Genomic DNA, 21886 nt, shown 5'->3' with positions numbered 1-21886 from the left:
CGATACCACTTTTTTGGAAAATGAGTACGAGTACTTGCATTTCAGTACTCGCCGATACCGATACCGAGTACTTAATAAATTTTTTTTTTAAAAACATGATTTAAATATTTTTATATACGGGTTTTTAGGTCCTTGATTAAATTACTTGGGTAACACTTTATTTCGATAGTCCACTTTACTAACTATAAGTAACTTTTCAATTACATGTCAACTAACTGTCATTAGAGTATTAGTAGACTAGAGTATTAGTACGATCAGCTTAATATCTGATAACACTTTATTTATTTGGTCCCCCAACAGACATTCAACTGACTATAAGTAACTTGGCGACTACAAGTAAACTTATTCTCCTAATCCAAAGCCATTCACTTTGAAATTGTTCCACACCAGTGATGCACGGGTTGATCCAAAATGAGCGGGTGCCAGCGCACCCGCGGGTCATCCAAAAATATTTTTAATGATATTCGGGTCGCGGTCGGTCAGGTCGTCTGGAAAAAGATGCCAATTAAACCTTTGTATTTATATAGTACTAGATACAATTTTCTATGAAATATATAGGCCGAATTTATTTATTGGCTGAATAACTGGGACGAAGATGACACACAAGCTCAGTCTAAACAGTTCTCAGTTCTGTACTGGTGTGATCCGAGAACCGCTGTACCTCTGCGTTCGTTACTACGCGGATGCGCAGTATCAGCTGCTCGTGCTCATCACTTCTCTCAGCTGTGGCAACAACATGTCTCAGTTCAGTGAACTGTTAGAGTTACTGGAGTAAGATATTATTCGGGATATTGGTTTATTTAAACTCGGAGGGACTGTCAGGCATGTCTGAAAGTGAGTAACTGTAGTAACTTGTAGATCAGCACTGACCCAAGACGTGAACTGATGCGAATGATTCAGTTCGATTTAGCGTACTCGTTCGACCGGTTCATTAAAAAGAACCGATTTGTTCACGAACCGGCCATGTCTATGATCACTAGTCTGCAGAGAGATGGAGGCGGCAAGAGAAAAGGTGAAGACTGGGGAGTGGAAGCTCCGCAAATACACAAATAGAAAGAGTAAAAGTGTGGGAGACATTTACCGAAATAATGAAAGATGATGACCAAAGTGCTGCCTTTGTTATATGTAGGCTACGTCTTCTTGCGATGCTGTGTTGTTACACGTTTATGGCCCAATGACGCTACGATGAGCATGTACTACTTTTAAAAAATACGGTCAGGAAGAGGGTCGGGTACAATATTTTCTTACTTTTTTTGCGGTCCGAGTAGCGGGCGGGTAGTTGAAAACGTTGGTAGTGTGTGGGTTGTTTATACATTGACCCGCGCACATAAACACACTTTTATACACACACACACACCAATAAATTTTGATTACAAAAAGTATGTTTTGAATTTTTAAAAATCACAGCTTCATCACGATGTTACAAAACTTGGTGACTTTTATGGCATTATGTATGTGAATACACAAAAAAAATGAGGTCATGATCTGAGCATGTTAAGTGGTCTTTGGTCAAAAATGACCCCCATAGGAAATGAATGGGAAATTGTATAAAAAAAAAAGAAAAAAAAGGTGAATTTTTGTTTTTTGTCAATTTTTTTTATAAGAAATAGTTTTTGAGATTGTTTCAACTATATATTCAAATCCACCAACAACAACAAAAAAATGTGTTCATAAACAGCTGGGGAATTCACATGCCTCTCCATAGAGAGCTGTACATGCCATCAATATAAATATTAATAAATTCAATTAAATTGTCTCAAAATACTAAATTAAAAAGAATAAATATTATAGAACAAAAATAAATTGCATTGGTTTTACTGGGATGGAGAAAGTTTCATTTTTAGGTGTCCGGTCACTTTTGACCGGGAAGATAACAAGTGTGACTCCGAAACATTGTAATAGTAATTTGGCTGCACTGTATAAGCCCCCTTTCTGCTCACAAAATCCCTTCATTGAGGCCTTGATGGAAACATGTGTGTAGTCTAGTGTATAGCACCAATCATTTAATCCTGAGGGACTGTAAGTCATAATCGGTCATCATGATTGCATTATCTTCATTGAAAATTATAATATACCCTAAGTTGGCAAAAAAAAAAAACACACACACAAAAAAAACTAAGCGCTAGGTAAACTTTGCGAATGGCACGACAGAAAGCTTATCAAGTTCTCCGCCTCTCCAATAGTGTAAAGGAAGCCACTCGCAAATAATTTTTGGGCAACGCAAACATGTTGTGCTGTTGTTGAAGCCTGACATCGAATCGAACATTAATGTGCATTTCCAACAAAATAATAATGTATAAACGTCACCCTCATGAGTCACGACGATCGTTTCACGAGAAAACAAAAATAAATCTCAGAAATTAGGCTACACTATCACACCGCGCTAAAGGACTTCCCGTATCAGCCGCGATCTAATCCTGTTTACATGAAATAAGCCAGCTCGCGAGCAGGTTCAAGCTGACGGACCTGTTGCTATCACAGCAAGTCCAGGATGAGCGTCGAAGAACCAAACGATCCAAGATCATGCCAAATCGCCAACAATCAAATCCAGCTAACTGAGTTAGCGACGTACGAAGAACGAGCCCCAGGTTTTTTCTGGTCATTGGCGCAATTATTTTATGGAACTGCAAAATAGCACTAGGGATTGTTTGCGTCGACACACACCTCCTTTTTGCGCCAACCCACCCAGGAAGTGCAAGTTCATTTCCCAGTTTACTGGCTTGCGTCTGTGGAGGAAAAAAGCCCGCTTTGCGCGAGTGCAAAATAGGAATGATAAATGCGTCAGTGAATAAAGTCATTTGCGCCAGGTGCAAGATAGAGCCCACAGTCTTCGTCTGCACCAGTCTGTCCTTGTCTCTGCACTACACTTCCCAGAATCCTCCTCGTCTCCACACCTGAACTCACTCCCTCACTTTCCAGCCTGTTCATCGTTTGCTTCATCCGTGTCACCTGTTTTCACCTTGTTATGTTTGATTATTGCTTGTATTTACTCCTTCTGTTCAGTTAGTCTTTGTCAGTTCTTATTAATGTTATAGTGTTTTGTGTGTACCATTTGCCTGCCTGTACGCTTTTATTTTTGAGTAAATCTTTGAATTAGAGCTTTTTTGCCAGCCTGTTTTTATCCGCACCAAACGCGTGACAGTAACATCCTTCAGCTTTTCTAAATAAAAAAAGAAAATTTATGAAAACATTACACATTCATAAATTTAAATCAATGTCAAAATGCAGTAAGATGGACTATAACAATCTAAACATGTTGTAGATGTAGCATGAATTCGATATTACTAAATGCACTTTTCACGTGAATTACCTTTTTAAATGTTGCACTATTCACAGAACCATGGTGAATCCATGCCAGAGGTCTGTGTAACACTGAATCCCACACATGAACTGTGAAACTAACGAGCACTTTTTTCATACTGAACCTGCAGGAGAATAAAAGATGGTGATAATATTATCCAAGTTATGATCATATTAATTGGCAGTGTTGGATTTGTGCAATTTACCATGTCAGCACAATGGGTCGGGATATCATATCATCATTAGCACATCTAAATACCATTTGTATGCTAAACAAAATGGACAAAAAGCATTTTTCTTAACTATAAGGTACTATGTGTAATAGCATTTAAGGCTAATTACTAACCCTTGTCCATACATAAATGACTCTTCCTTACAGCACAAAGGAACAATTGAGCCAGAAATGTATATATTAGGGATGTGACGATTCACTCAACTCACGATGCCATACGATTCACTATAACCGGTTTCACGATACGATTTTCTCACGATTTAAAAAAAAAAAAAGATATTTAAGGCAAGTTATAAATGAAAAAGTGTCTCTTTTATTATTTCTTCTTAATTTTGACATATATTTGTAAATAATAAAACTGCATTGAAAAAAAAAATCCCTTCAAGGTTGTTTCAACTCAGTGTTTCTGTCTGTCTGGTCAAGAGGCTGGACACTGGTAAATTAGCACACTAAGACTGTAAAATTAGTAACACATTGACGGGCGTTTTACATTGTAATAAAGGAAAGATTTTTTTGTCCTAATTTGTATCATTAAACTAGAAATAGTTAAAAAAACAGAACACATTTAGCAAATATATGCCATAACCATCAACAAAAAATTATTAAAAAATAAAATAAATCCATGTACACGACATTTAGAGAAAGAGATAGTAAAATAAATACAACACATGGTTGCCATGGAAACACTGAGGCGCCTTGTGATCTTCGTAGCTCTCAAACTTGTCGTATTAGTGACTTTTACATGAAAACGGAGGTGATGTGCTTCTCACGGTGGTGATTATTATTAGACTACAAAGAGTCAAAATGCCGCCAGAGCTCCGATTTGAATTAGCCAACAACTACGCTTGCCGTCAGCAATAGTTTGACAGCGCGTGCATGCAGTCTATGGCACACACTGGCGCGGTGCGAGTGGAGCAAACCAAGCGTTTTCAGTTCATTACTATGAGTGCTCACACAAGCTCAAGTTCCTTAGGAATGAAGTGAAAACACTCGCTAGGTTCGCGCCAGTGTGTGCTCGCTGCTATTGGCGTTTGAACGATTGTTGACCCTATCAATGTTAACCGATCAAAGTTGACGGTAGTTGGTTAAAAAAAAAACATTTGGCGCGAGGTCACAGCTTTTGGGTTCGCACACTCACAAGATTTGCGAAAAGTAAAGGCTTCAGTCTAAATCACTCGAGGTTGTGTGCATATTAATCAAAATCAATTGACACGATAGTAAAAGGTTGGAGGACCGCATGTTTCACAAGGAGCATTTGGAGATCTTTTCTCCTAGTGGGGTGAATTGTGCTAAAAAAAAAAAAAATGTTGCATATCTTCTCTGCAAATAGAAAAACGCATGCAAATAAAATAACATCCGCAAATTACGAAAAATATCTTCATCAGTTCCACAACACACGTGTGCTCCAAGTACTCACAACACAACCAAATACAGAAACGCGCTGAAAATGACACAGACCACAACGGAAATGTTTCAGGGGAACCAAATAAGTGACGGACCCGACTGGGAGGAGCAACAAGACAACGTAGTTTCCAATGTTGTGATTTTTACATAAGATGTTCCTATGACTACGCAACACGTTGTCCATCAGCTGTATAGCTGTTCTGGCGACAGAAATATAATAATAAACATAACGGCTGAAAATGAATTATTTATTTTTTATTTTTACTTTACAAAAAACTGTTAAAATATGCGTTTTATTTATCCATTTTATCTGTATGTCAATGTCTCAACTTTAAAACTTTGGACCTTACATTACCTAACATTTCTTATGAAACTTTTATGAAGTGTATCAGTATCAGTGTAACTGATGTATAGATTAATATCTTGTGTGCAGGACTGCATTTGTTTAGGATTTTTCAGGGGGGTTTTCATTTTGAATATGTTTATTCTAGTGAGGACTTTCATTTTGAAAAGCAGTCACAGACAACCTTGTACAGGAAACAGGAAGTACTAATAGCACTGCAGTAGTTCAGCAAAATGTGATCGCTGTTACATCTTTAAGCATCATCTTTCTTTGCATCTGTTAGACGCAATGTCTGTAAGTACATAATGTTAAATTTATTGTGTGATACATATGAGAAGTAGTGATGGCAAAATGAGGCTTCCTGAACCACTGAGACCTCACAGTCCATTGCTTCACCCAAAGGTTAATTACTCGAAGCTTCATTCAGTATTGCTCACTAGTGATACTTAGCTACTGTGCAAAGAAATAGCAGACAAATTATTTTGTTTTATTTATTTATTTTCTTCTCACTGTTTGTCTGTAACCTTTCATTTGCAATAATAAATATACCTGAGCAGACATTTGTCCATTGCCTGGGAATAAAATAAAATATGTATATTTTCCTGTATGAATTTATTTCTGCAGAGACAACTGTATCACACACACACAATTAATTATTCATAAATGGTTTGGATAGTGACAGTATGAACAATAAAAGTTACACTGTTGAGTGCAGTGCTTATGGTGGAGGGAGTGTAATAAAGTAAAGTGCAACAGAAAAGTGTGGGCTGGTAAAGGTTAAGAATTGTTTCTGGTGATTTAGTGCATTGAACTGTTAATATTTTTGTGCAGTGTTGTGCTTATGGGACTGGGGACTTAGAGGAGCGAAGGAAGGATTAAAAATTATGTTTATTGAGGAACAGAATTTTTCGTGTTGGGGCTTAGGCGATTCCTCTTTTTCGACAGAACCTCTCCAGCCTTGGAAAAGATCCTTTCACATGGAACAGAGGATGCAGGTGAACATAAAAATGTCAGGGCCAGCTGGTATAAATGAGGATACTGGTGTTTATGTTGAGCCCAATATACCAGTGGATCCTCAGATCTTGTGACATTAACTTCAGATAAATATCTGTCCACTTCTGCAGAGCTCCTTCTACCGTGTTCAACCGTGCTATCCAGCAGATGCCAAAGGTCACCTAATAATAGAGGTACAATGAAATAAAACTCCATTAACAATGGTTCTCAGTACTAATAACTAATGTGAATATTCACACAACAAAGACATATAGTACTTACTGTTGTTTGTGGATTGGCCTGCTTGTAACGAGGCTGGCAGCTGAGTTGGGGGTGTATTGGTGGAAGCAGATTGGATACCAGAACTTCTGATTACTGTAGCACATTTTGATTTTAATCTTGATATGCCTTCTTGCAGTTTTCCCTGACTTAAAAATCCCAGTTTTTTTAATCTGGGATCCAATAACGTGGGTATGGTCATCACACTAATTGATTCTAATTGTACTGCTTGTTCCCTGACCCTCTGTACAAGGCTGTCACTCAGCTGCCTTGCTAGATTCGACTTCAGGCCTTCTAGCTTACTCGTTACAGAATGATTCAGCATCTTCATCAAAGGAATCACTTTGGAGGCAGACACCCTTTTCTCCCCCGAAAGCTCTACTGTAGCCTGGAGGAAAGGGGCAAGAACATGTAAAGCATCCTGACTGCCTCATACTCCAGGGCTGTAGGAGGGGTGATGTCGGTCTTTAGAGAGGCCAGTGCTGCCCCCACTGGCTCTCTCAGCTCCAGCATGTTGTAAGTGCTGTTCCAGCGAGTGTCCACTTCAATGATCATTTTCAGAGCTGGTCTCCCCATCTGCTCATTTTGCTGTAGTGCTTGTTCTGAAATAGGTCACAAGTTTCCTACATTTGGTTCGAACGCCATTGAGAAGATGACAGATGAAAGATTTCCTCACAATTAGGTTTAGTGCATGTGGAATGCATACCGCATGCCTAACATTTAGTGATCGTACACATGCTATCATGTTGACTGCAGCATCAGTTACCAGGCACTTTCTCCTTTATGCCCCACTCCTCCATGAGCTTGACATGTCCAGTAGCCAAGTTCTCCGCAGTATGGCTCTTCGGGAAATGCTGTACACCTAGTAAAATAGTGCAGAGCTTGTCATTGTCTATAAAATGGCAAGTTACTGCTAGGTAGGCATCCATGTGTAGCGATGTCCACATGTCAGAGGTAAGGCTTATAGCCTGAACGTTCTGCAGCTGCTCTCTGGCCTTCTCCTTACCCTCCTTGTACTTAAGATCAACCATCACCTTCAAAGCCTGTGGATAGACATAAATACAGTTACTCTTACTTTTACCTTCTTAAATAATGATAAACCACTTAATTAATCACATACCTTTCTAGTTGGGATCACATAAGGGGGATGTAACACATGCAGGAGCTCCCTAAATCCATCATCATCCACAATGGAAAAGGGTTGGGAAGTCCTTGATGATCATGTTCACCAGGGCCTCATTCACCATTTCTTTCTTTGAATCTGTAATCAAATAAAATGCAGGTGTATTGTAGGAGCCTAAAACATTATTTAAATAATGTTTATTATTATTATTCGTATTTTATTTACTTTGACTACTGTGGGGATTGTTAGAAGTCTGTGCATGCTTGTGCAGTGCTCGATAATGCCTGAGCATGGAGGAGGTGTTATTGCTGTAAGTCAGCTCCTTTAGGCACAGCAAGCATTTCACCTAGAAACATAAGTGAATAGACGTGAAATATAATACATATAGTGAATATTATTATTATTATATCAAGACAGTAAATCATAATAATAATAATACACATACCTTATTGTGAGCAACCATTTCAAAAAACTCCCAGACAGGGGAGGATTTCCTCTTTCTTGCCGGCTCCATTACAAGGAAAAAGGAAGAATCACAAAAAGCAAACAAATCCAAAAGGGCAATCCAAATCAAAAAGCAGTCCAGTCCAAATCCAAAAATCCAAAGCAATCCAAACAATCTTATCTAAATAATATAACTATACTATAATATAACTACTTTAAATAATAATAACAATATACTATCACTAATCTAACCTGATATACAGCCCTAACACATATATGACGATGACACAACTATCTAACTCTAACTGTAACTCTGACTCTCGACTCTCTGACTCTACTACAACTGATTCTACTACTCCAGACAACACCCACAAGGTGGCGCGAGTTTCGAAACCCCTTTATCAGGAAACGACACTCGGTTTGAGTGGATACGTCATCGGTTCAGTCTGAGGCCTCGTTTGTCATCAGTCACGTGATTTCCACGTAAACAACACAAGCCTTGAATCGCGGCTTCATCTGGCACGCCCCTTTTTTCTCGAAACAAGCTCCGACGCCTCGGTTCATATGTCACATCACTAATGAGAAGGTTATTTGATATTAAGATGTACATTTTCTTAGTTTAATTATCCCTGTTATTGTCAATCTGTAACTTTCTAATTTCATATTTAGTGATTGTATCTTTTGTATATTTTTACAGTTTCACAGTTGAATCATAAACTTAAGAAACGACTTGAAGTGTCCAGCAAAGAGTCACTTGCTGCGTTCAAGTCAACTCGTATAGATCGTAATTACGAGTTTAACGCACTTGAACGCCACCACAATGTCGTAAATACCAGTGGGGAGCTCGGGATTTTCTTTAAGCCCCGATCTGTACGAGTTGGGGGCGTGTCAGTGAGAAACGTTAATTCAACGTCTGTTGACTTGAATTTCAATGTTTACTCATTGACATTGTAAGGCTTTTTCATTTATAAAGCAAGCTCCCTGCACAAAATATATCATTATAATAAAAACATTATAGTTTACATTGGCTTCATAAGCTAATAAAAAACATAAAAAGAAAAACACACCTGATGCGCAGTCTTTGCTCTTTATTTTTTTTATCAGCAGAGTTAATAAATCTTGCTGTATTTTCGTGTAATTCCTTAAAAGAAGATACACTGCCATTTTGCTCCGACGAAACTGACTTGAACGCACCTCACGTCGTAAACACGACTTCCCAGGAGGACTTGAACGCAGCAACTGTTTAAAGGGTACCTATTATGGCATTTAAAATGTTCCTAATATTGTTCTGGGAGTCCCCAACAACAGTTTTACAAGCATGCAATGACAAAAAACACTTTTGTTGTCTTATAATATGCATTTATTTTTACCTTATTTGCTCACCGACTCCCATATGAATCGTTTAGCGAGTCCTTTTTCCAAAACCTGCTTTTGCGTGACGCTAATCTGCGGTGATTGGTCAGATGACCTAGTCAGTTGTGATTGGTATTCTCTGTGCAGAGATTGTCAAACAGAACGCCTATCACCTTAAATGGGTTCTCAACTCCAGTCCTCGCGACCCACTGCTCTGCATATTGTGTATGTCTCCCTTATTTAACACATATGATTCAGATCCTCAGCTCGTTAGAGCCGGCTCGCGAATCCATACTTTATAGCGTTTAGGTTTGTGAAGCAATCATCTTCAAAATGACGCTAACACAGAACAAGGTTTGGGCTATACTTGTGTGGTATACTTGTATATATGAACTGCAGGATGCCACTTAGTCTTCAAATGCTCCTCACTTGGCAGGTGAAAAAAGTTTTTGCTTTTGCGTCGCACTTCAAAACACAGCGTCTCGTCGACATGATTGTTTTCCGGTTTTCCCTGGCACAATAAGTGGCCGTTTCTTATTCAAATAACTTGTCAAGTTGACGTCAACTAGACAAAGGAAAAGCATCGTTCTTCGAACGATTCATATCAGCGACTCAGAGTGGACTCTTACTTTTGAGAGACAATAACTTTGTATACGATGAACTTTCATGTTTAGAACTTTGCAGGATGTTTTCGTTCACTTAGATCTATGTTAAACACTACATTTTAGTTTTCTGATCATTGTTCTTTTCTCATTTGTATTTTGATGACATTGAACATATTGTTAATACATGTTGTAAATACATGTTGTATATTGTATACAAGTTGTGTGTCATAATAAATTGAATCTCTGTGTTTTGCAGGGAGAAAGTTAAAAGAAATTAAATAAAATAAAGTAGAATTTGAGTTGTAAGCAAGGAGTATAGAAGAACTATAAAAATGATAATATTATAATATTTTTTATATATACAATATTATTTTAATAGTATAATTTATTTATAAAAAATATTGGCTTTCACTTCTTGTCAATAAACGTTTTTTTGCTGTGAGGACGTCCTGTGTATGCTATGAGCACGTCCCAGTCGGGTCCATCACTTATTAGGTTCCCCGGAAATATTTCCGTTGTGGTCTGTGTTACTTGCAGCGCTTTTCTATATTTGGCAGCGTGTTTATGTATTTTGTTGTGTAGTGAGCTTTTGAACTGTTAGCAAATGTAAGCAATAGCCTAGCACCTGTCTAACGTTACATTCTTGGAGAAATCTAAAAAAATGCGTTAAACAGCACATAGAAAACTCACAGAAGAAATATACTTAAGTAAAAATTATATATATATATATATATATATATATCATATGATTTGTTTAACATAACACAACTAAGGGACCTGTTTTACTGAATATTATCACGATTGAAAATGTTACATTGAATTTATTGTTCAATAAACAAGTAGCGTAGATATTTATTACTAAGTTACTTAAATTTGACACAAACCATATTAACTGTTTTTGTTCTATTTCACCGACTAAAATAGTTCCACAGGAAAGCTACAGCAGTGTGGCGTTTTGTTACTGAATAATTCAGTGTTTTGAACGAATCTTTTGTATGAATGACTCACTAATTAAGACGCTCACTTGCCGCCTCCTATTTGTGGTTTCACGAGTTCACACTTACATACAATTAAAGGGAATAAAGTATAATGCGTATTTGGCGTGCTGTCCGGGGGGAGGGCTCCGAGCTCGAAATTCGGCCCGAACCCAGAGTACTCCCCCAAAAAGCTAGAGAGCAGAGGAGGGCCGCCGGACTAAAGACCCCCCAAATGAGTGCCGAGTTTGGCGGGCTGGCCTGTTAGACAAGCTGCTGGCAAAGAGGAAACGGGAAAAGAGGAAGGAAAATGAAAAGAGGAAAAAAGTGAGCACTTGACCGGGAGATTTTCTCGCACTGCGTCGCTGGATGTTCTCACTGCGTCCGCTGTGGGACTGAAGCCTGTTGGGCAAAGAGGAAACTGAAAAGTGAGTACTCAACTGGGAGGTTTTCTCACACTGCGTCGCTGGACGGAAGAGAAAACATAAATGCTCTACCGGAAAGTTTTCACTGCATCCGCTGGGACTGAAGCCTGCTGGGCAGAAAGATAAAAGAGGAAAATGAGTACTCAACCGGGAGATTTTCTCACACTGCGTCACTGGACGAAAGAGAAAACATAAGTGCTCTACCGGAAGGTTCTCACTGTATCCGCTGTGGGACTGAAGCTTGCTGAGCAGAAAGATAAGGAGGAAAATGAGTACTCAACCGGGAGATTTTCTCACACTGCGTCGCTGGATGAAAGAGAAAACATAAGTGCTCTACCGGAAGGTTCTCACTGTATCCGCTGTGGGACTGAAGCCTGTAAAATGAAGCCTTAACCAATGAGGGTTTGTTGCGCTTTTTTAATATGGAACCGGTTGGTCCTGATATAGGTTCGGAAAGCGTCTGAGGACCATCTCCCGAGAGTTTGGATCTGTTGTTGGGAGAGGCCTTTTTGAGCTGCTGAAGTTGCTGCTCCGATACGAAAGGGGTGGCTTGAAAAATCCTTTGGTGGAATACCTGACTGCTGGAGAACGGATTTGAGGTGTATTTGAAACTAGAAGCGTGTCACTGGTTTATTGGGTTCGTCGGTGAACAGGGGTTCGAAAGGAGTACTAGCTTGGGAGCTTCTCCATTTCATGTATGCCAGAATTGACTGGTATGGTTGGATTGGCGACGGGAGGTTAAAAATGTAGATGAAATGACCTTTTTTGGTACGAGATTGTTTCACCGTCTAGTACTGACAAGTCTGCAATAGTGGGGTGGATTTTTGAGTCGAATTTGGAGGTGATAGCGAGTTCCGAGCATCTAAGGAAACCGAAGAAAGCTAGGTTGAACATGGCGTCAAGTGTGCGAGCGGTGTTGAGGGGCTGGTAGCTTGAGCGGAGGGTATGAATACATTTGGTGAGGATATCTAGCGTAATGGGTTGTCTGGCGTCGGTATGGGTGGGCTGGGATCTTTGGATCCCTTTGATGAGCAAGACGGTTTGTGGATTATTTATCTCGGGGGAGGGAGCGCCGTACGTCAGTTTATGAAAAAACTGTATGCCACTCAAGTAACCTTTAATTGACCCGACTTGTAAGCCCTTAACACTGTTAAGCTAGGAAATAAATGAAGTGATTGAAAGGAGAGAAAAATCGGGAAATGACATGTTATAGGAGCCGTGAAATGTTTTGAAGCATCTCCAAGCCGTTAAGTAGGATTGGAGGGTCCTGGGAGAAACTGCTTGGAGTATAGTGTCGAGTGATGCGTCGAGGAGGGGTTTTAGTGGGTGGGTTATGGGAATATCAGCTCCGAATAGTGAGGTTCTGGAGTTGGGAATTGGTCCGCCTCTGGAGCCAGCATCCTGAATTTCTGAGAGAATCTGTGCGCGGATACTTTGTGAGACTGGTGGTGGTTCCATGGCGATTGCATTGGACGGGATGGGCATCGCAGATGCTGTCAAAAGAGAATATAGAGACTTGGATTGAGTGAGAGAGCTGTGAAGGGTATGGGCCGGGGCTGTGAGTGTTGGCGGTGGCCTCACTGTTGGGTTGCCTCCTGGGGCTTGAAAAGGAAAGTTAGTTGGAGGATGAAAAGGATAGGAAGAGTGGTAGGGAGAATAGTGGGCTTGCGGTGCAAGATGAGGCAGGCTCACGCTCGTCTCTGCTGCTGGAGCTGCAGGCCACTGGATGTGGGCGGGGTTGAAACCTGTTGGTTGAAACAGATGAGGGGAGTGGGTTAGTGAAGCTAGCGACGCTAGCCTCGCACTAGCATCTGCTCCCGGGGCTGGAGGCCACTGGAAGGAAAAAGGGTTAACAGCAGTGTGAGAATGGAACTGAGGGGCTGTGGAAAATCCGCTGGGACCGGCAGCATGCAGCTCTGCTACGGCGGGAGCCGTGATGGAGGGCTGGGCCTCGTCGATGGGTAGGAATTGGCCTGTAAAGGCGGAATCTGGGGCGCGGCCCAGGCTCGCTGAAGGCCTGCGACTCGAGCAGATCGAGCAGGAGCTAGGAGGCTGGGCTGGCGATCTTTGGGCCCTGCGGGCTTTGCTCTGACTGTGAGACTTTTGGGAGTGGTTAACTGACTGGGTTAAAGTTACATACAGATCGTACAGCTCCGCTTTGTTCATCTTCCGCGAAGCCTGTACTTCTGAGTTGGCCAGTGCTTTTCTCAAACCAGCGACGGTCCATTTCCCAATGGGTGGGATCGTTGGGACGGCCGAGCTGTATGAGGAGGCCGGGGAGGAAGTTGGAATCCTCGCCGGGGGCGGTGAAGAGTGGCCTCGACGTCTTGGTAAGCGTTGGGTTGATCGGGCTGCTGTGCGGCCACTGTGCTGGGGCTCAGGTGCAACATCCGGCGTGGAGTGAGAGGTTGATGAGCCACCAGAATGAGAGGGCGCATCCATGTCGATGAATAATCCTACATCGGAAAAGCTTGATCGCTGGGACATGGTAACGTTTAGCGGTTAAGAACCAGGAACTAGTATGCTGCTAAACTGTTAGAGAAATGAGGTGAGATTACTGAGTCTATATATACGTGCTTTAATCATGATTGCTGAGTGCTCTCTACCCGTGTTAATTATTTGAACGTGCTTCTCCCGAACTTGTTAATGAAACATCATTTAATCATGATTGCTGAGTGCTCTCCACCTGTGTTAATTATCTGAACGTGCTTCTCCCGAACTTTGTTAATAAAACATCGTTTAGTTTAATGTTTAAGTATTGCATTGGTTTATTTGTATATTCTAACATTTATTTACAACATTAATCTCAAAACATTATTTATTGCAGTTGTAATTGCAGTGCACATTATTTAATTTGATGGGTAACAGCCCTATTGTGTCTTATAATTATAACTGAATTTATTGATGAAATGTGAGAATTTGACATGAAAGATGATGCATACATTTAATAAGGTAATAAAAATTTAATTTTTTATCATCAAATGACACAAACAAACAAACAAACAATAAACCAGGGTTGTCCGTGTTTCAAAATTTTTATTTGGGTGCATAGGATGGCCTAGATGGGTGTAGGATTTCCCGGCCTGAAATAGTGTCCCAGTCCGGCCGTGGCCCAAATGTATACAAACAAAAACCTGTTGTTTCTTCACTTACCACAAACATCCAGTGGTTGTTTCGTACATTCACAAATGAAAAGGCTCCATCAAAGCTTTCAAAATTAACCTGTATAATGTGACACCCGCATATTTTTTGTTTATTCATATGAAACGTTTTTGTTTTTTTTACTCACAATATAGGCTACTTAAATATATAGCTTACATTACATTGTTTTCATGATATAATTACGTTCTTCAAACCTTGTCGAGCGACCTGGTGTCTCGCTCCATGCAGAATGTCACTGGTGGTGTAGTGATTGAGCTGGTATAATCTCCCAGACTTGTTGTGTTTGTTAAGGACTGCACAAACGTAACTCTCCATAACCTACAGAATATTAATAACACAATAGAATATACAGTTGCAAGCTACTTTTTCTGAAAGCCATAGATGAATAGAAAATCTGCACTTCACCATTTAACAGCTCATGTGGTCACAGAGTAAGTAGGTCCACGTGCCTTAAAACAATACTGAATTTGAAAGGCAAAGCTTTTATCTTCGCAACAACCTGCTCACTTCTTTACATCGCCAGAGGGCTACAATCTGTAGACGTATTATTTGACATTAGACATGAACCATAGGCTTAATTTTTCACATAGTGAAAACGAACTTGCTGTACATGTTATTGCATTTACTTTACACAACTTTTCTTTTAGTTAACGTATAGGGATTAAAGCTACAGTACAGCCATTTGAAGGCAGTAGGCTACTGGTCCATAGTCTCGTTTTGTAGAAAAAGGAAAAGAAATCACGACACTAAATTAAGCACAGTCACAATTTGCACAGTCAGAGTTATTAATAATGCCACAGTCCCTATACCTCATTTGCAATTTCTCCTTCAATTTCTCCCGCAGTGGCTGGGTCACTGTACTTCGTTGATGTAGTTTTGTTTGGTGTGTGTTTATCCTTTGTCTTTGGAATGGCAGCTTTGATCTGGAAAATTAGTTTTGAAAATTAATTAATACATATTATTATTATTATTATTATACTACCTCTTGAGCAGAAGTTTATTTAGCATCTTTGGTTGGATCACTGCATAATTGGGTATTGGGTATAATTTTGCAAGTGTCAAGCTGGGGTCTTTAAAAAAGTCAATATATTTTAAAACATACTAAAACACTTAAAAAAAATCTAAATGTAATATATTTGCATAACTGGAATTACCTTTTTAATAGCGGGATGTTCGTTGCCTCTTTTTCCTGATCTTTTAGCCCACCTCTCTACAGCAAACGATACATCTTTAGATGACTTTGTGGGTCGGGTAAGTACATCTTGGGGAAGACTATTACTTAAGATGTATTCCTTGTATTGTTCCTTCAGTAAGTTGTACATCGAGGTAATGAACTCTGCTGGTCTGAGGTCACGCTTTCTGCAGAGAATGAAATTTTTCACAATCCCAAACCAATTTTCTGCATGACAGTTGGTGTCTCTTGTTTGACATAGGTCTTTATGAGATAGCAGAGTCACAGCCAAATCAACAGAATACCTTTTTAGGTCACCCAAGAGTATGCCGCTCCAAAGTGGGAAGATGGGCATGTAATTCTCCAAAAGGAATGTGACAATACCTGGCCAGTAAGGATTTGGTTCACATTCCTCATGCTTTTCATCTACCAGAGTGTTCAGTACCCCTTCGAAGATGCTTCGGAAGAGTTTACTGTATGGAGAACCACCATTGCATGCGTACTTCTTGATTTATTACCTCCTGCAAGATTGCTACACTGCTTGAAACACTGTCGGTGACGTATCTTGAAAGCAGCACAACACACAGGTCCTTGAAAATTTGCAGCCCATCATCAACACACACCATGATTTGCAACCCCACAAAGACAAATGTGGCAAATATTGCCAAGTCTTTATCGCTGGTCTTTTTGCGATAAGCAGAAGAGACTGCTTTAATTACATGTGCTGCTAGAGATGCAAAATGGTCTTAGATCTGATTTCTGATTATTTTTTCTGCATTTGGCAGATCATATGCACACTTTCAAGGTATGCAAGCACTGATTCCTTGTTGAAGGATAGAAGAACCGCTTGCATTAGTGACCAACTGTAGTCCGTCTCTACACAGTGTATTTTTACAGTGGTATAAGCGGGCAATTTCGGCAAAAATTGCATGAGCCAGAATGTTATAGGCGGGACAGAATGCTCTGAAGAAATCATCTCACTAACTGGCAAAGTTTGGGCATCTCTTCCTCTTCCTGGTAAGACCAGAGCATAGTACAGTATTGTTGACTGGAGATTACACTGCCTGTTGCATCTAAATACAGAGTTACTTGGGATTTTTTTTAGGCAATGCACTAAAATAGTCATCCCGGTTTCAGGATAAAAGTGGGCGCCAAACGGGTCAACTTGAAAATTGTGCACATATCCCAGTGTGTTGTAGAATTCTGTGTCCGTTGCCCTAATGATTGACTGTGTCAGCTGTGTCTCCAGTAAAATGTTGTCATGAAGTTGCATGTTTTTTAGAGATTACCTTCAGGATGTTTTTATTGAGACTGTGGGTTATGTTTCCTGCTACCAGCTCCTCCACTGGGATGTTTCTCAATATGTTGTAGTAATCTTTGCTGATGCCTTTGATTACACTTCTGGCTATAGCTCCCCGCCTGATGTTACTTGCTTCACTGTAAAATTCTTTCTTACAGGGACTGATGAGGAGATTAACTAGATTAAAGATAAAACTTAACTAGATTGCGTATGGAGCTTGATTCTGACTTCACTGGGAAGAGGAACAGTGCCAAAAAAGCCTGGATGTGAGTTATGTTCTAGTATGCATGGGGAAAATATGCTTTTGTCTTCACTTTTGTTTGATAAATGCATTATGGTTTTGATAATATTTATAATAATTAGGGCTGGGAATTTATTAGAAAAATTTAACTAATTAATCGCACAACTTGCTGTGATTAATCGCAATTAATCGCATTTTTTCCCAAAGCTTGTTATCAATACTTATACGTTAAAAATGATACATTTACACAATGAAGTATAGTTTAAACAGAGCATTTTATTACAATGATCTTATGAACTGTAAACGTTCTCTCCTGGGAACTAGTATGGGTAATTCCCATAAAGTGCAACATTATAAAACAAAGTGTATAAGTGTAAGTTGAATTTGATCAGAAATCCTATATCATCTTATAAAGTAAGGCAATAAGCCAAAAGCAATTTCTTCATATCCACCAACAATATAATTAAACAAAATGTTAAAGTGTAAGTTTAAACTACCAAGATCATCAAAATGGTTGGAACTTAATCCAAAGCAAAAACTTTTTTTTTATGCCCCAAACATGTCGCACCAAACAGCCTTTGCAGAACGAATAACACAAGGAGAATGTTACATATTTTGCCACAACATTTTGCCTACTCTTTTGCATTGAGCCAGCAACTGAGACAGACCAGTTTGTTTACATTATCAGGAGACAAGGAAGCTCTCTTCTTTTGGACAATGTGGCCTGAGAGTGAGAACAACCTCTCACAGGGCACTGTGGTTGCAGGTGTGGACAGGTATTTGCGTGCTATGCGTGCCATTAGAACATGTGCTCCTTCTCTTGATGACCACCACTGCAGTGGACACTGGTCCATGTTGATTTTGGGCTCTGATTTGTAGCGTTTCAGACATTTGTCTATAGAATCTTCATCATCTGAATCTGAATCAGATGAACAAAGCAAGAACTCAGACATCCTGGTCTTTTTTGTTGGCTGTTTTCCTGTTGTCTCTGTTGACGGTTGTTGTGCCAGCCTCTCCTCCTTTACCAGGCTGCTTATTGAGGTCCACACCTCATGCCTTTCGTCTTTAGGAAGACACTTCAAATCTTTAAACCTGGGGTCGAGAGCAGTAGCGATCTTCAGCCATTTGAGGTTGGTGCTTTCCTTCCTTTTAGCTAGGTCTGTGGTAAACACCTTCTTGAACCTCACCACATAGACTGGATCATCATCTGATGGCTCCATAACCCGGAACAAGTGGCAAAATGCTGGTAACACCACTGAACAAGAAATGTACTGCTCGCCCCCTAGGAGTTCAGTCACATTTCTGCAGAGGAAAGTACAAGATGTAATTATGTCAGTAAATTGTTTTAATTATACAGTGGCACACACAATAAGTCAGATCACACAGAGACAATTTTCAAAGGGGTACGAAACACACTAGGGCTGTCACTTTTGAGAAAAATATAATTTGAACGAATATCAAATATTAAGCAATGTATTTGTATATCTACAGGGAAAAAAATGCATAAATGCATTAACAGTCTGGCTGTCATAATAATAACTCTCCGGCCATAGCCTGTCTAAAAAACACATGTTTGACTTAATGTTTGAAACAGCAGACTATCAACTTAATCTATATGAAGTGCCCCTATGGGTTACACTTTATTTCGATAGTCACTTTAGACATTCTACTAACTATAAGTAACTTTTCAACTACATGTCAACTAAGTGTCATTAGAGTATTAGTAGGCTGTAGTAGACTGTCAGTAGACTGTTAGGTTAGGGTTAGGTGTTAGGGTTCAGTTTAGGAGAACAAGTTGACTTCTTGTTGCTAAGTTACTTACAGTCAGTTGAATGTCTGTTGAGGGACCAATAAAATAAAGTGTTAGCAGATATTAAGCTGACAGTCTACTAATACTCTAATGATAGTTAGTTGACATGTAGTTGAAAAGTTACTTATAGTTAGTTGAATGTCTAAAGTGGACTATCAAAATAAAGTGTTACCACACTATGCATAGACAATCACAAAATTAAGCTAAGGTTACATGGAAAAAACAGAATAGGAACATCAAATAACGTGACAACTTACACAGCTAATTCATTTCTTAATATTGTTTGTTAGAAACACCAGTCCATCAACTTGATCTGGATCAAGTGCGGCTCTTTATATTGATGATGTTCTCCGCGGTGGAGAACACGCACTCTGAGTGCACAGACGTGCCTGGCACACACATATTTTAGAGCCTGCTACTGAATGAGATGGTAAACAATAAAATAAATCAAACGGTCTAATCATAGATTGCAAAAAGAAAAAAAAACATGGCACTTTGAAAAAGGGATAGTTTATTTATAGTTCGTTTACGGACATTTCACGTCATGTTCGAATGCATATTCGAATATCGAATAAAAAACTGACAGCCCTAAAACACACACACACACACACACATATGCACACACACACACATACATATATATATGCACGCGCACACACGCATGACAAACACAGGAAGAGAGGAAACACAGATATAGAGAGACAAACAATAGAGAGAGAAATAAACTAACCTGCAAGGTTCAAGTAGTTCTTCAACCTTTTCCAGTTTAGCAAGCTCCTGTGATGTCAACATGGCAATTTTGCTGTTCTGCTGAGACAGAGTAGTGGACAGTGGCAATCTGTTTCGCAGGATCCGCCTGACCATCTCTAAGGTAGAATTCCACCTGGTTGGGACGTCCTGTACAAGCGGTTCTTGCTTCTGTCCAAGTTCAACTTGCTGTTCTCCTAATTCCTGAGCATTTGATGGACTGTGCTTAAAGTGCCCCACAATTTTGCGACATTTGGCCAAAATACCATCTAATCCACAGTCGTGAAGAGAAACAGTTACAGTTCTTTGAACGCAGTGGGCTGTACAGGGCAGGTGTTCAAATGGTAGTAGTCTCGCAGCTGCTGTCATGTTCCGAGCACTGTCAGTCCCAAGTGTTGTTAACTTATTCTCCACATTCCAATATTTGGCAACTTCCAAAAAATGATCAGCGCATGCCTCCGCAAAGTGGCGCTCGGTGGTTTGACTCACAGTAAGGGCAAATGAACGGAAACTCCACTCCTCATCTATAAAGTGTGCTGTGACGCCTAAGTAGTTGTCATTGCTCACAGACGTCCAGTGATCTCCTGTGAGGGCGACGTTCGTTGCATTCTCAAGCATGTCCATCCTCCGTGCCCTCTCGCTGTCATACAAATGGTGTATTCTCGACACAATCGTTCTTCTAGATGGTAGATTGTAAGAAGTGTCTCCCGATGCAATTTGAATTACTTCTCGTAGTCCCTCGTCATCTACCGTGTTAACTGGGCGGCAGTTTCTAGCTATCCATCTAGCAATAGAATCGGTTAAAGATTCAGTTACAGATTTGTTCATCGGCCCGCCACGAGGCCTACAGTAATCCAGCATGGTCGATTGGCGAGACCCTCCTGTAGCCTCGCTAGTTGCGGCAAGAACACCTGGGTGTTTTGCGTTTAAATGGTATAGTAAAGACGAATTGCTCCGGTGGTATTTAAATTCGGCTTTGCAAATTGTACATACCACCACTTTTCTGTCTGTGCCATCAGGACATTTTTTAAATGTAAACTTTCCATCTAAAACTCCACCGTTATCGCTCTCCATCATCGTGCAGTGTGATTTCGCTCAGTTAGCACACTCCTCTGTCACAACAGGAAGTTGTTAAAACGGACGCGATTGGCTTGCGTCAATTGCGTTAATTTATTTTAATGCGTTAAACATGTAAAATTAATCGCAGAGATTAACGCGTTAACTTTCCCAGCCCTAATAATAATATTCTAACACAACTATGAGAAAACTCATATGCAGCGTGTTCACAAAAAAACATGAATGCATGCAGCCAGTGAAATAAAATCTGCAGTGCATAAAACAAAAACATAACATTTGTTGTTTTTTTAAATGCGTGCTTCACAAATATGTTATTCTAACTAAATAATTTGTTGATTTTTATTGTGTAGTAAAGTTCTTCAGAGGATTGGTTTAGACGGAAAAGTTACACCAAATCAAATTTCCAAAAAATGGGACAATCTAAAGAGAAAATATAAGATATGTACAAAATGAATGCATGTATTTATTTCAATTGGTGTGAGTTTTCTTCTCGCTAGTTTAATAGAGAATATATTTATTTTATTTTAGGAGCTTTGCTGTCCTCCTACGGGCACAAGAACCAATAGTGGGGAGGCCACAGCAGCCACATGGCCGTGGTCGTATCCATACACACCCTGAAACTAAAAAAATTGTGTGGCGCAACATTTGTCTTCATGTAGGCTATCTACAAATAATCATGCTCATTTAACTCCACCGCATACATGTAAGGAGCTAAAAGTTTTGCTGCCAGTTCATCACGCCAGGTATTTCCACTACAGACCCCTTTCACTGAACAGGGTGGAGGTAAACCCACATCATCCACAACTTTAGGGGCTTCAATTATGTCTCCTGTTGTCAGGCAAATGTTATGCAGAACTGCACACGCCACGATAACTGTTGGGGCAAAGGTGTGGTCCACCTGAA

The 21886-nt window shown here is 39.9% G+C and overlaps 1 protein-coding gene across 1 annotated transcript; it reads right to left on the bottom strand.

Annotated features, from left to right (window-relative positions):
• Positions 1-17981: 17981 nt before the first annotated feature.
• LOC148995410 (E3 SUMO-protein ligase ZBED1-like) lies at positions 17982-21006 on the bottom strand. The gene is made up of 2 exons (XM_089128968.1): positions 19890-21006; positions 17982-18651 (listed from the first exon to the last, which is right to left on the bottom strand). The coding sequence occupies exons 1-2, from the start codon at positions 20981-20983 to the stop codon at positions 17982-17984; spliced, it is 1764 nt and encodes a 587-aa protein (XP_088985094.1). The 5' UTR covers positions 20984-21006.
• Between the last annotated feature and the right edge of the window lie 880 nt (positions 21007-21886).

The sequence above is a fragment of the Pimephales promelas genome, chromosome 3, assembly GCF_988280905.1.
Source record: "Pimephales promelas chromosome 3, fPimPro1.hap1.1, whole genome shotgun sequence".
NCBI classification, from domain to species: domain Eukaryota; kingdom Metazoa; phylum Chordata; class Actinopteri; order Cypriniformes; family Leuciscidae; genus Pimephales; species Pimephales promelas.
The sequence above is the reverse complement of the archived record's forward strand: the minus strand, read 5'-3'. Positions and strand labels throughout refer to the sequence as shown.

Excerpts from the sequence above, each read along its gene's own strand:
- LOC148995410 (XM_089128968.1), bottom strand. The coding sequence starts at position 20,983 with ATGATGGAGAGCGATAACGGTGGAGTTTTAGATGGAAAGTTTACATTT. Across the intron at positions 18,652-19,889 it reads GAACTACTTGAACCTTGCAG|AAATGTGACTGAACTCCTAG; the intron begins GTTAGTTTATTT and ends TTTCCTCTGCAG.